Raw genomic sequence first — 15,809 nt, 5'->3', positions numbered from 1 at the left:
CGTCGGTGGAGCCTTTTAGGACGCCCACTGTTGGGCATAGGCCTCCCCCAGAGATTTCTATTTGATAATAGACAATCTAGAACTAAGATACTTCAACTTCTCAGTTTCGTATTTAAATAATTCTTCATATAAACATATACAATAGTAGCTAGTTAACTCGTCATTATGCAGTTAAAGATAATTGACAATTTTCTTGCATCTGTCTCGAGCGGGTAATTACTACGGGTATGCAATGAGGCACAGAGCTGTTAATTTGTTTATGTAGCTTTTAACACTCTTGACTCTTCGAAATACTTTTATAAGAAATAAACTCATGTATAGTTTTATTATAGTTTCGTCAAACTATGTTCATTTATTCAAAAACATAAGGAAAGTCATTTGTTAATCTATCACATGTAAAGATAAGTAATGGCGATACCATTGAGGTGATCATGATATTATATTGTATCTGAGTTCTCTGCGAGTCTTTATGTAAACTTAACCATATAATAGTTGATGAAAACAAATATATACGACCTTATATTTAGTTGTAATGTTAGCTATTGGTAATCAAACTCAATGACTTATTCATGTAAACTACAAGTTCTTTTGAATAGCCACTTTTATGTACACAGGAATATTTGCTGAACCAACTAGTAGTTATAACAGTTCTGTTACTGTTATTTGAGGTCAAATTTTATTTAATAATAACCCGTTATAATATCACACATTTGAATTGCTTTGTTTAGTATTTTACATTCCACTTTTCTAAGATTTTAAAAATACAGTTCGTATTATAATTTATTTCAACGGCAACAGTTTATAACATTATTTTTAGAACACGATAGATTTGAAAGGTTTAAATGTATTGATTAAAATATATAACATAGCTGGATATAAATATGGAATTTGTTTTTTTTGGCCTCTCAAATAAATTTACCTAATAAGAAATTACCGATTTATCTAAAATTATGTATGCATATACGAGTAGATTTCTATCGAGTACGATAAAACGGTCTACAGCTTGATCTATTTATATAAAATTAAGAGTATATTAAGTACATTTTAACTTCAGTTTCTTTTCAATATATTATTGGTATTTGCTTTTTTTTATTTTTACTTTTTTATCATCCTTCTTAGGCTATGCATTAAAACATGAAGCTATGAAATAATAAAGCTTAATAATTTAGTCATACCGAATGATGATTAGAGGCCTTGCGTAGGATCTACCTCTTATCATACAAATGATTCATTCCTTATCAATTTCGGAAACACGCATACCGGCAACTGTGAGAAAAATCTTATTATCAGTAACATTAATAAATAAGCTTTGATGATTATTACATGGGCAGCGTAGCTGTTAGAAAGAGACTGAAATAAATCAGAATAAATGAGAATTTAAAATTCTTCTTCAAATAAAGAATAGAAACCAAGGAACAGTGGAATAATAAAAGTAAAGCATTTTAGTCTATTGTGAACTGTGGATCAGTGAAACGGAGAGGTTTATCTATAGTATAAAGAGATGGTTAGTACAGTTGAAGATATACAAGTCGTTTTGTTGTCAGCAATGTCGTAAAATGCCTGTGATTTTATAAGCAAGACAAAGGAAATTTACAATGATAGTAAATTCTAAAACACATACTTAAAAATTACATCCGAAGAAAGGAATATGCTTTAAATGCGTTTGTGTTAAATTATATTACATCTTCCTTAAACAATGTTAGAACTGTTCCACTTATAAAGTGGAATGCTCAAAGCAGGATAAAACTATAATATCCTGTTTGTATCGTGTAAAACAAGTCAATTGTTGCAATACCTACGCAATATTTTCACATCGTTCTACAATTAATACTCAATTAATGATGACTAAGAAGCACAATAGCTTATGGGGCATTTATAGTTTATTTTTGCCGACGTTATTCTAATCGAAAGAAAATAGGTCGTTCTTAAACCACAGATACATTTAATTCATTTGTTTATTTAGTAATTTATATGTCGGCAAATTATAGAAATGTCATCGTGTTATGTTCGTTCGTACATACGTTTTCACTTACAATATCGTCGTATATCATTGGGAAATTCTCTATTGAACATCAAGGGAACAATGAAATTAAATTATGATTACAATGTATTAGAAAAAGTAGAGGTTAAAGTGAAGGTGTTCGTGGTGAATGTTTTGCAAGAACCAAACAATACACGACCGTGCGAAGGACTAATTCAAGGCGACCTTTCGAGCGCAATGAGTGACATTTAGTTGCCTATTATAGTCGCAACGCTATTAAGTTCATCGGTTGTCTCTTCTCGTACGCTAATGACCGGGGGTCATCGTGCCACAAAATGAAATCACCGAATAATAGTTAATACGTTTTATTTCATTTATATTAGGTACTTTATAACAATACTTTTAACAGTCTTAAAACGAACGACTTAGTGAGACGGTCGGCGGTCCACGCCGTGAGTCTATCTACAATATTTACAAATCGATCGGTCAGGCGCACGTGAGCGATATGAAGGCGCGCGGCACGGGGTTGGCGGGAGCGGTGAAACGCTGCACTCCGGAGCAGCCCGCGCCGCGCGCCACCGCTTCGAAGAACTGCCTCAAGTCGCTGACCGATCTCGTCGGGGGCGCTTGCAGGTCGTGGAGGGACGTGGCCCTGCGCGGCGTCTCCGCCACAGTCACCGGCCGCGCCAACTGCTCGCTACTTCGCGCCAAACTTCCACCACTCTGCGACAGCGACTCGAACAACGCGCGCCGTTCTCGCACCGGGACGTACTTAAAGGCCACTTCATGAGCGTTCGGGGAACAGGACCTGGCTCGATTCTCTAGGGACGCAGTCTTGCGCCTGGCCATTTCCATCGCGAATCTCCCTCTCTCCGCCCCGCCAGCTGTCCCTTCCCAGCGTTTCAGGTATCTATGTCGTCCCAATTCTGTGTCCGTGGACCTCGCCCGGGGAAGAGTATGATGTTGGGGAGAGCTACCGTTCAATTTGCTGCAGTTGTTACACTTTATGACTTCAGCTTGACGTACAGGTGCATCTACCACGTCTATAGTTTTTAATGCGTCGAGGGAAAGGGATAGGTCGAGGCTGCGATCGGATGATGAGTCGTAATCGTCGTCTTCTACGACGATGCCCTCGTCCGTTGCGGCTGGGGAGTGGTCCCTTGGTAACTGAGTTTCAGACGCTGTAAGCAATCTTCTTCGAGCCCTGGGAGGCGGTCTGGGGGGACACATCGGTGTGCTTATTTGAATTGTCTTTGGTTTGCGGTTGGATGTGTCCGCCGCTGGCAACACGTCCAAAAATCTCACTTGTGGCAATGGCGTCTGTCCTAAGATTTCTATGCAGAGTGCTCGCACCCATCGCGCATATTCCGTCGCATTGCAAGCCTGTAACAAAGAAATTCACAATCATCATTGATAATTAACTCGTTAAATTGTTGGCAGGAGATGAATAATGTAAGAAGGCCATTAGAATATTTCCAACGGAAACGTTGAAATATAATGAGGGTGAAACGAATTGTTAAGGGACAGAACTAGAATTGTACACAAGGAATATAGAAATAGTCTCGTCACAACGTGTTTCATTTACGTATCAACACCTTCGCGCTCTAGCCCTTCTTATGGTAATGGGCCCATCAAAGGTCATGCACAAAGGAACGATGATTTACGGGTGTTGCGCTTTATTGAGGCCTATTTAAGGTAAATCGTGAGAAAGGTGAGTTACGAGGGGGAACGAGCGTCTTGAAGAACATCTTATCTCATTGTACTTGTCCCCATCATGACAAAAATGTGAAATAGAATCCTAGACATGATTTTTTCTTTCTTTTTATTTAAAAAAGCATGTCAAGCATTCTATTTATGTATATATAGATAGGTTCTTAGGCTCATATTATGTAGGAACTCGTACAACTCACACATCTCTTCTGCATACATACATATATATTGTACACAGACATTCTTATTTTCTTGAATTATTATTAAATAATATTATTTAAACTAAGTGTTCTAGCGTAAAGGACGCATAAAAAGCGGTATAGTAAATATCTTGTTTATCAACATATTTGGAGTCAGTCGTTACCTAATTTTGTTACGTGTTTATCAATTAATAAGTAAACATATAATTAACATATGAATGGGCCGTGTTATTGACTCCGCTATACTTTTATCTCTCTAGTTATTTCTTATATAACGAGTTAATGTACAAAAATTCCCTAATGAATTAACTATATATAGGCTATCCAACCAAATTATAAAGAAGTTTAATTTTATTTTATTTATTTGAAAATTATCAATGCGTTTGTTTTACCTCATAACTTTTCACTTTTTTGTATTTTTAGGATTAATTTTTTATTTGAAAGCCTGCCATGTGGTCCCATTTAAATTCTAAAAACTTGCAGGCGGTTCTTATTTCCGTAAAAAAAAAAATTTCTAGAAAAAATGAAAAGACCATAATATATTATAATAAACAATACATAAAGTTCAAAGTAAGCCTCTTGGTCCTACTCTGCCGGGATTTTACGGAAATTATATGTATCAAATCCTTTAATATAAAAAATTCAATGCATATGTTTGTCTAGAATGCAGTGTTTGTCTAGACGAAACGTTACCTACCTTGCAAATGCATGATTTGACTTTCAAATTATTTATTCATCGGACATTGTTAATGTAATTGGCACATTAAAAATAAACAAAAGTTGTTTAGTTTGTCTGGACGAATTTATCACAACCATAAAATTTTTGCTTTCTGATTTTGATAATTTTGGTTTTAATGCATTCATAATAGTCGAGTGAAGGTTTAAAAGTTGAGAAGAATATGGAAAATGTATCAGAAAATTATTCAATGGCGTTCCAAGTTCGCCGGGTCAGCTAGATTTTACTAAATAAACCTTTTAATAGATTATTCGTTGTAGCGAGGGAATTCTATGTTTTTATTTTTGTTAAGTTGTCTGTTTTGGGTTTTAATTATGTTAACACGAGGTAAGTTTATCAAAATACAATGTTAATAATACAAAATTATGGTCTTAGATGTAATTATTCTGCATGACCTGATAATAATTTAATAGATGCAGACATTATCATTAGTGATGGTGTTGGATGTTAGTATATTAAACGAAGTGGTCATAAGGCTTTAAATTAACTAACGGTAAAAATTCTACTGTCAATATTATGCGCAAACAGTCCTATATTAGTCCTAAATTACCTAAAAGGACCGCTGGATACAGTCATATAACAGCTAGCGTATTATAACAAGTATCCTTGGAGAAATAACCTATTAAAAAAAAAAGCACCCGAGCGGAGTCGTTGATTCTTTGATACCGACATCTTATTTCGTGGCACTAACGTTCAAAGTATCGTGCATTAGAACTCACACTCGGTAGCAGATATTCCCTTCGAAATATTTTTGCCCGCGATTGTGCGTTTATTGTGCGTTCAGTGCGAAATAATCGCCGTGTTCTAGCGATATAACCGCTCGTCTATCATAACCTTATAACCAGATGCAATACGACTAACGATACTCGTCGCTACAATAGTTCACACGTGTTCATTGCATTATGATATTATGTTTGAAATAATAAACGTCTCGTTCCTATAGCAATTATATTGCACTCGACCGACTTTATGACTACATCGGTTACTTATGTTACATCCGTTGGGAATACAGATTATATCTATGAGACTCATTTAAGTTGGCTGATGTGCAAATTGCTGTGTAAGCGTAACACAATATGTGATTAATACTGTGAACGTTTTATGGGTACATATATTTGTTTTAGTACATACAACACGATTTTTTGTAGAGGTGAATTTCAATCAATCAAATTTCTGCCTATTTTTCATCTGGCTCAATTAAAAACGCAACACATCCGTATTGGGTCAATGTGGTCTCGCTTTACGATTCAAAGAAGCTTATTTCAAACAAAAATAACAGGCAACAATTAATAAGCACCTGGAACGTAGCGACCACGGCGTTGTCCAGTAGCCGCGAGAGCTGGAAAGCATTCTGTAGATTAGCAGCTGATCGCAGGTGCAGGTGCCGGAGCGGCAACCTCGCGGCCGGGCGGCGGCGCGGCAACGTCCCATCCCGCCACGCCAGCAGGCAACCGTCGCGGATGGCGCACCTCACCCAGGCCCATGATACGTCGTCATCTTTGTAATACTGCCGGAGGACACCTGCGGGAAAATCCTGATATTAGTCAATCATCTTACCTCTTGATTCACTTAGAGACTATGAGGAACACGAGATGTATTGTTCAATAATGATTTCAATGATCTCGAAATAATGCTTTAATTTATTGCTGTCAATACCTAACACTAGAACTTCTACTTACTATTGAAAACCCATAATATTTGGTAAAAATACACGAATGCATCTAAATCGAGTCCTGCTTATTTTAATATCCATTTGAGCATATTCCCAGAGATACACTACCGTACAGTTTCTAAAATGAACGTTGCATATCCATTGTATTATGCCGTCTTTCTATTCCACCCCTTTTCTTTTCAGAAAACCTATATAGGTCGCGTCAAGAATTGATTGTATGCTCATACCTCTAACACGTTCCTTTTTATGGCTTTTTTACTTGGTCATTTATTTAAAATAAGGTCAAGCTTTATACATATTTCTAATTAACAATAATTTTATTGCAATCACGTAGAGTTTTGATATTTGATACTCATACAAATGTACAAATTCATCTATGACTGCATATGGATTTAAAATATAAAAACTACAATCATTAAGCATGCGATAACATTTTTCAAATGCCTTTAGTTTTTCTATGTTAATTATATCACAAAGAACGCGCTCGTTCGCTTCGTAAGACTTAACTCCCTCAAACCATTTTGTTTCCAAACATCTCTTGTTATAGTTCATTGTTGCTTCAATAAATCCACATCGAAGTAACGTGTTACAACAGCACGACCCAATTTCAGTCAATTTTCGTCCGATAAACCTACTTTATCTTTAATAACAGACCGCACGCGATCCATAACCGAAACATCAATATTTCCTACTCATAATATACGCTTGAAGAAACAATAATTTAAAAAAAAAACAACCGACACCGTGATGGTGCTACTTTTGATTCTATAGTTACATTTGTTCGGCATATTTTAATGCATCTAGATTTTGAATTTCAGCAATTACATTGGGAAGATTTAACTCAAAATCAATGAACAATGATAAAACAAAGGAAACAAAATTACCTCGTCAAAAACGCTCGTCATCAGACCATTTTCCAGATAATGAAATTCGGAAGTTATTAACATAAGTTCGAAGGCAACGTTGGCTCTTAATTAAAACGCGATATAAACAACAAAGAAACATTTGAATTAAAATGTATTTCGTGGGCGTTGCGAAACAATCATTGAGTCAGATGCAGATAATGTTCGGCGTTAACAGTTTTTACTTTTACAGATAAACCCATATAGAATTTTGTTTTGCGAAATAACAAACATATGGACGAAATTGTACACAGTTTTTAATCACATTTAGAACCGGAGGAGTAAATACGACTTTTTTATCTAGCAGATTAGACAGATAATATAAAAGATGTAGTAGCTACAGCTGCATTATCAGTAAGTAATAATCATGTTTTCAAAATCACTTGTCTTCAACATATTTTGTAAGCGATTTTGAAATGGCTCAGAAGAAAAACACAGCTACTGTTAGTTTATTTAAATATACCATTTAAGTAAATCATACGGTCTGAATGGGGCATTAAGGATAGACGAGCAAAGTCTAGTTTACTCCCATGACCTCCCAAAGATACATATATCACACTATCGGAAATCGGAAGGTCAAAGGATTTCCTATTGAACGGAATTTAAATAATATGTGGTCATTTACATATATGTAATATAATTATGGCCAGAGATATATGACTTATAAAGCGACGATCACAAATACCTTCTCCTTGAAGTTTTTTGCATTAATTTTATTTACAAATTATCATATCTATATTATCGTAAAATAATATTGCGTAAATACAGTGGTGGATCATTGGTTAGGATCTCGAATTTTAACCGAAAAGACGGGGATTGGTAAAACGGGCGAGCGTGTAAGAAATAAATAGATTTTTCAATTTTTCGGCACTATCTTCATCACCACTGCTCAGAACGATAAAGGAAAACATCGTGAGGAAACCGGGATGTCGTAGAATCAAAAGTTCAACGATATGTGACATCTACCAACCTGCACTTGGTCAGAGTTGTGGATTATGGCCCAAAAACTCATAGGAGGCCTGTGTCCCTGCAGTGGAAACATATATGGGCTGATGATGATGAATATTACCTATATTCATCATCATGAGTGGGTAGTAGTACATGTTGCGTAGGTACTGGTGATCCATTACTTTGACTACTAACGTACTACTTTTCATCTACTTCTTTGTAGGACCGGATAGGATAGGATAGGAATATTACTTTGTAGAACCATTGTTACATACAGTACAGTACATATTGTTTCCTATATCATGTAAATTGGCAAATCCTTTGCTATTTGTGAAATGTTACGAAAAAATTATTTAAAAACGTAAGCACTATCTATATATGCTTTGAGTATGTTATTATTATACACACGTTCATACGAAGGTTCTTATTAGCCAAAATTATTATCTTATTCAGCAAATGCGTGATATTGCTGTTCATCCAATACAAAATGATGAATCATTTTATGATTGATCAATTAACATTGGGATTCAACACCTGGCACATAAGGTATTGCATATTTGCATGCATTACCATCTTGTTTTAGATGTTGGTTTTAATGATTGAATTTTATACGGAAACTTGTTAATTATCATAATCGAATCAATAGGAGCACCTCAATAATTCGTGAAAAATTTAATTCAAAATTTTAAAATATCTTTAAGTAATGGAATAATGTACATATTGTATTATATAATTATATCAAGATGAGCGGATATATTAATTTAATTTTAGAAAAATGATTTTCTCATATTATCATAAACACAGATATATCCTGGGGCTGTCTATCTTTTCTTTTGACTACTTCGCACGGGCGAATACCTAGTTGGTATATTATATAGGTTTACCTACCAACCTCTCTGGATTTAACTTGTAAATTCTAGCATACAATACACATTCTGTGATATTTAAATTAACTCTTCTGAATAAAGAAATACGCTCTAATTGTGAACTTTATTCGTTTTAGGGAACGGTTGAAAATTAATTGAAAAGTAAAAGGAGCTAAATTGTAGATAAGTGTTCAAATTTAAAATCTTACTTATTACAACAGTTATGCTATGTGTGAGAAAGTAGTTTTTAAATAGCTTGAACAATAGACAATTATAAAGTTAATAATTAATAAACAGAGAAACAGCGTCAATGTTAATTGAGAATTTTATTTTAAGCTTATTGTTTTCATAATTATAAGAAACCTAGCTGCGCCCCGCGGTTTTACCCGCGTAAGTCCGTATCCCGTAGGAAAATCGGGATAAAAAGTTGCCTGTATGTTATTCCAGTTGTCCAGATATCTACGTACCAATATCATTGCAATCGGTTCAGTAGTTTTTGCCTGAAAGAGCAACAAACACATACACATCCTTACAAACTTTCTTATTTATAATATTAATAGGATACTTTTGAAGTAAATTTAGATTGCTAGCTTTTGCCCACGGCCTCGCACGCGTTAAATTCCGAGTAGTTTAATAGATGTTATTATACATATAAACCTTCCTATTGAATCAGTCTATCTTTAAAAAAATCATTAAAAGTCCGTTGCTTAGTTTTAAAGGTTTAAATATACATAGGTAACATAGGGACAGAGAAAGCGACTTTGTTTTATACTATGTAGTGAAGAAATTATTTGTTTTCGCATAAAACTGTAATACGTAAATAAGCATAAAATTTGTGTGGGTTTAGCTATAAAACAATAAATATAACGATAATTTAGACCTAGACTTAAGTTACTCTAAGAAAAACCAAGATGCATTGATAGCATCATTACAGCATTTTTTATTTTACCTTCATACACCTACTTAAATTGTATTCACTACACTTCCTATTGGAACTAATTAAGGTAGACATACACAGTTATAAATCTCAATATAATCAATTAGTTGCGATATCCTATCCTAAAGCAGTGGTGGCTCAGTGGTGAGAACCTCCGACTTCAAAATCGATAAGTCGGGGTTCGAGACCGGGCGAGCGTGCAGGAAATAAATTGAGTTTTCAATTTATCTGCGCATGTGGATAATATCACCACTGCTTAAACGGTGAAGGAAAACATCGTGAGGAAACCGGCATGTCCAAGAATTATAAGTTCGACGACATGTGACATCTGCCAACCCGCACTCTCACGCCTCATAGGAGGCCTGTGTCCCAGCAGTGGGAACATATATGGGCTGATGATGATGATGATGATGATCCTATCCTATCCTATCCTACTAATATTATAATTTATGCGAAAGTTTGTAAGGATGTGTGTGTGTTTGTTGCTTTTTCACGCAAAAACTACTGAACCGATTGCAATGAAATTTGGTACGTAGATAGCTGAACAACTAGAATAACATATAGGCAACTTTTTATCCCGATATTCCAACGGGATACGGATTTACGCGGGTGAAACCGCGAGGCGCAGCTAGTAGTAACATATGTAGTTAATTTTAAAGCTCCAGTGATATATTTTATTTCCGAAGCGTATATTGAAAACATATATTCGTTAAAAACAACATAGGATGTGTTACATATAAAACGTAATAGTGAGAATAACATATTAAAATTCAAATTCAAGTTACATTTATTTATAAGAATCTAATTACAAAATGGATTTTATTACAATAAGTAAAGCACGATATAAAAGATAGATCGGAACTACCGAGTTCTATTATTATTTCAACAGTCAATGGCAATGAATACTAAAAAATTGTAGGTAACATGTGATGAAGGTTTTGAGGTCGTTGGTTGTTTCGCTTTGTTTACCATTCCCCTAACAGATGTCCACCAATTATTGTATTAGTTATGCGGGCTCCAATTGACCCCTTTGGCCCTCATATTAATAACGTCTAACAAATTAAAATTATTGTCTTTGACTTAAAATACTTAATCCTACTAGTATAATTTATGTAATATATAATATTATAAATGCGAAAGGTTGTAAGGATGTGTGTGTGTTTGTTGCTCTTTCAGGCAAAAACTACTGAACTGATTGCAATGAAATTTGGTACGTAGACAGCTGGACAACTGGAATACCATATAGGCAACTTTTTATCCCGATATTCCAACGGAATACGGACTTACACGGGTAAAACCGCAGGGCGCAGCTAGTATTAATATATTTTTAATGAATGTTTCAAAAACTAACTGGAGATGTTGTATTATATACCTCGCTTGATACTAGTAGTTTTAGTCGATGTGATAACTGGTTTTGAAATTGGCGAATGTTATGCATTCTTAAAAATATAGAAAGTGGGTAGATGTTTCAAAACATCAATGGGGTTAATGACAACGATCGCGGATTTTAATAGGTCACTCTGATTTCCATAAATTTCATTTTTAATTTTCTTAAGATTAAATATGTATCTTAATTATTCGGATGGGTATGTATTATTTTTGTTTAAAAACGAACCTGATATCCTAAGATTAGGATCAGCAGGCGTTGGCACGGGTCCCGGTGTCAATTCGGGGCGTAATTTTCGCAAACCGGCCACCACCCGCGGTGCCGGCGACTGCTCCCCCACAAGCATTGCCTGTCACCACAACATATCACATAGAAACACTGCACTAATCATCTCAGTAATCCACAAAAATCACAATATTTTTTAACAAGAAACGGAATAAAATCAAGTAACTGTCTTTACTATCACAATATTATCTAACTGTCAAATTCGTTTTTAATTTTTAAAATTCGAAATAGTTCGTTATATCGCGCGCGCACAACATTGTCATTCGTTCACGCATCACGATTCGCTACTGGTCTGACAGACGGCATTTCTATGAATGAATGGCGCGTAAAGCGTGCCCCACTACTCGATTACTACGTGTGTATAAATCTGACACTATAAAATTTATACGCCATCTATTGGTGAGTAGAGTTATGAAAATATGTTAAAAATTAATTATACAAGACTTTTTCTTAATGATTATGTTTTTAATCAACAAATGAAAAGGATATTTAAAAAATGTATTCATATTAACTAATTGATAAATAACACACCACACCACAGTAAATTTCTCTCAATATAATTAATAATTTTGATAATAAAAAATTTATAAATTTAGCGTAAGTTAAGACAAGTTACTGAAAAAAAAAGAAATTATGCTGCATGTCACATATTCTAAACATGTTTTTCAAATTATTATTATATAAAATATAAATTATTTATTATATTTTTCGTAATAGCGACATCTAACGTCTAATAGTGTAATAATAATTTTGTTATCACTTTACCAGTGCAATGACCACAGTGACATCTATGAATAATTTTAAATGTCATTCTTAATTATTACGCCATCTATACAATTATAAACTAATCGCTTAGAAGTTTGCTTGCATTGGTGAAAGCGCTCCCTATATTTTTAAGCTTACACTAACAACAGCAATTTAATGTAGTATTAAAGAGCACTGGTTACAAATTTCATCACTAGATGGCTGACATTGTACTGTTTGATATTGGAGATTGTAGTAAAATTTTATAGATAGCCACTTTAAAAAAAGAAGCACTTAATATTTTATAACAACAAAATAATTGAAACACATCTAGATAATATTAATGAAAGTGTTAAAAACCAATCCTTATAATATATGCGGTAGTTTCATTTTCAGTTTTATGTGCTATAAAAAGTGTAAATATAAATTGAATCCCAAAAGATGATAATTTTGAGAATGAACTCACGTACTAATTCGCCAAAAAATTATGATTGTAAAAAGGTTTCTGCCATACGCCAACTTGGAGACTACCTACTTTTAATTGTTTTGCAAGTATCATAATATGTACAAGGTAAGGTTCTGTAAGAAAGGTAAAATCTTTGGAATAAGCTCTTTCCAGGAATAAGTCCTATAAAAAAATCGAGCGATAAAAATAGGTGATTAAACCGGCTTAAAATAATTTCTATTAATGTTGTTTAATAATTTTGTGGTCTAGCTTGTTATTGGCTGGTATTTTAAAGTACTCATTATTGAATTGCTATTGTGATTGTTATAACCTGTTAGAGGGGTTTTTTTAATGAGGAAAGCATTTATATATGTAACTGTACAATAAAACTGATTATCTTACTGTATGGCTTGCTTATTTTACTGTACTGAAGGAATGATAAAAAAATAAAATATGTTTATAAATTATTTATTTTCCGACTCAATCTCTTAACAAATATACAAAATCACACAAATAAAATGCATAACTTCTAAATTTAAGATTACAATTATATAATTATTTTTAAACAAATGTCAAGGGAAGACTCGAATTATACTGACAATAATCAAGGAAGACACGAGATCAAAATAACATGGCACTGTAATTTAAACAACGAATGTTTTACATAAGGCACTTATGTGAAATAACGCTAAACTTAACACTATTTATAACAAATTAAAGCTTTAAATGGAAGAGTTAATATCACAATGAAATGGCGGCAAAAACTAGTATTACCACGGGCGCCACTTGTTTGCGTCTAACTCGTGATCCGCTGGTGGTCCTTCACGCGACCGCTCGTTTTTCTCCGCATAAAAAGCGTTTTGTTGCCGCCTTGCCTCCTCCTGTTTTTTGTACTCCTGGTACTCGATCAATTTCCTTTTCTTTTTTGGCGGTAAGTTGCTGTAATCCATCGGCAATTCGCACGGTTCCGGTACGCTAACAATATCAGCCTTGTTTTCAACAACCGTATCAGGTTCTTTGGTATATCGCGTATCCTTCGGCGAATATTCCGCCGATTTCAACGGTGAGCGAACCTTTCTTAAATCTAACGTGTCATTGGGATAGTTAGGTGAATAATATGAGTAATCATTTGAATATGTCTCCTCTCTGTGTACGTATTCCTTTTCAGTCGGCAGTTCCGCATTAACATTCACGTCAGCGCTATTAGCGTTCTCATTACCACGTTTGTCCATTATGTGCTGTCTTATTTTTTGCAAAATGACGTCTTTAGCTTCCGCTGGTACTCGATTGAAGTAAGCGCCATTTCTGTGTCCGTTCATTGCACCATAATCGGTGTTATGCTGTGGAACAAGTTTGTCTACCGTTGTTAAAAGCCCCGGCATCGGCGGACTTGGCTTATTGGGCCGAGCATAGGGCCAATTTTTTGGTCCTTCGGAGGAGTAAACAGAATCTTCAGCGTCTGAGGATGATCTTTCATGGTCGCTGTAATAATGCTGTCTATCGGATACCACAGATGAAGGTGAAGTAGGTGGTGAAAACGATGGCCGCTCTGGCACCTGGATACTCAAGGGTTGAGCTGTTATTAAAGTTGATAAATGACTGATTAAATTCTGGCTAACTTTCGTATCCAAATCTGGGACTGACATGATAAATCTACACGCCTCAGCCGCGCATTGTCCGAAACCAGCTTGAAATTTTTTCGCTTCTAGAATCGGATCTTTGGGCCTGTGCAACTTTGTAAGATGGTTTACCGTTAACTCAAGGATATCTGCCTTTTCCAACTTGCTCAGGTTGTCGTCGTCTATCTGAGGACAAAAGAAAACAATACGAAATTACAGCAGGTGCGTATGATTCTCACGTTCTCACGTTACGCGAAGATGAACGTCACATTAATATAACTGTACCGATGAGTTGTTATTAATGGCCTAACTTTGTAGCAGTTTGCGATCCCACCCAAGTAAGTAGTGTTTAATAAACAGAAGGACGACCGGTTCGTGTTAAAAATAAACGGCGTGTGAATGGAAGATGGATTGCTCTTTTAATGACTACAAAAAGCACTGATACTTTTTTCTTAGTACAAGTTTAAATTTAGACTTTTATAACTAATGTGAGATTATTAAACTTTAAACTTTAATAAATATCACATAATTATATAGTAACCGTACCTCTAACGCTCCGACCATGAGGTCCTTCAGTTCATCTAAGCACCGATTAATGCGTGCTCGTCGTTTTCTCTCCAAAAGCGGTTTTGTAATCTTCTTATATTTGGCCGTCTTCGACAGGGGCGCCGGATCCGAAGCCATTGTGCAATCTGCCGAACAAATCACAACGTAAATAAACTCACATCACATTTACATGTTTACCGTCCATAATATATGATTAATATATAATATAACTAATTTATGTGCTTCGAAAGATATTGCCCATAAATATTAACAGGAAATTAAATTGGATGTGAACAACAGAATAAAAAATTAAGTCAACATGAATAATAGAGCCTAACCTTGACACGGCCACGGTTTGAAATAATTGATTTAGTATGCGGAAGATTTTTAACACACGCGTTCCCGTTCGCGCGTCGGTATGTACTGCCTGAAAAAAGCCTACTCCCGTCGGCCTCACCCCGCCGCCCCGACCCCCGCTCCCTCCTCCGCCCTTCCCGGCCCTACGCCCTGCCATTCATAGCGTGCGCAAACGCACGTGTGGCGCAGCGATTAAGTTACGAACATGCGTAACATACTTTCCCAGGGCCCACAGGATACACAGTACATAATTATGAAAATATAAGTATGAAATATCATCTTGGTTTTTGTTCGCGATTCGTTGATACGTGTTTGGTAAGACATAATTCGAGGAAAAACGTTTAAAAGGAAACTTTTAACAACATGTTTTTAATTAATCGTTGTATCAATAACTTTAACATTGCTTTATTCATTAATAAAAATATTTTAGTTAAAGAAATACTTCGTGAGGGTGTTTTAAATTTTGTTGAAATG

The 15,809-nt window shown here is 35.1% G+C and overlaps 2 protein-coding genes across 2 annotated transcripts; both read right to left on the bottom strand.

The window, feature by feature from the left end:
* Positions 1-2,330: 2,330 nt before the first annotated feature.
* LOC119839973 lies at positions 2,331-11,940 on the bottom strand. Its single transcript, XM_038366443.1, has 3 exons — positions 11,568-11,940; positions 5,925-6,148; positions 2,331-3,364 (listed from the first exon to the last, which is right to left on the bottom strand). Exons 1-3 carry the CDS (start codon positions 11,683-11,685, stop codon positions 2,468-2,470), a joined length of 1,239 nt encoding a protein of 412 aa, XP_038222371.1. The 5' UTR covers positions 11,686-11,940; the 3' UTR covers positions 2,331-2,467.
* A 1,325-nt stretch (positions 11,941-13,265) lies between these two features.
* LOC119840141 (transcription factor HES-4-A-like) lies at positions 13,266-15,428 on the bottom strand. Its single transcript, XM_038366654.1, has 3 exons — positions 15,317-15,428; positions 14,979-15,124; positions 13,266-14,618 (listed from the first exon to the last, which is right to left on the bottom strand). The coding sequence occupies exons 2-3, from the start codon at positions 15,114-15,116 to the stop codon at positions 13,584-13,586; spliced, it is 1,173 nt and encodes a 390-aa protein (XP_038222582.1). The 5' UTR covers positions 15,117-15,124; positions 15,317-15,428; the 3' UTR covers positions 13,266-13,583.
* Between the last annotated feature and the right edge of the window lie 381 nt (positions 15,429-15,809).

This window comes from Zerene cesonia, chromosome 5, assembly GCF_012273895.1.
Source record: "Zerene cesonia ecotype Mississippi chromosome 5, Zerene_cesonia_1.1, whole genome shotgun sequence".
NCBI classification, from domain to species: domain Eukaryota; kingdom Metazoa; phylum Arthropoda; class Insecta; order Lepidoptera; family Pieridae; genus Zerene; species Zerene cesonia.
The sequence above is the reverse complement of the archived record's forward strand: the minus strand, read 5'-3'. Positions and strand labels throughout refer to the sequence as shown.

Bases quoted from the DNA above. Each gene is read 5' to 3' on its own strand.
- LOC119840141 (XM_038366654.1), bottom strand. From the start codon at position 15,116: ATGGCTTCGGATCCGGCGCCCCTGTCGAAGACGGCCAAATATAAGAAG. The intron at 14,619-14,978 runs GTACGGTTACTA...TTTTGTCCTCAG, and splicing joins TCATGGTCGGAGCGTTAGAG to ATAGACGACGACAACCTGAG.
- LOC119839973 (XM_038366443.1), bottom strand. From the start codon at position 11,685: ATGCTTGTGGGGGAGCAGTCGCCGGCACCGCGGGTGGTGGCCGGTTTG. The intron at 6,149-11,567 runs GTTCGTTTTTAA...ATTTTCCCGCAG, and splicing joins TCCTAATCTTAGGATATCAG to GTGTCCTCCGGCAGTATTAC. The intron at 3,365-5,924 runs GTGCTTATTAAT...TCTTTGTTACAG, and splicing joins CCGTGGTCGCTACGTTCCAG to GCTTGCAATGCGACGGAATA.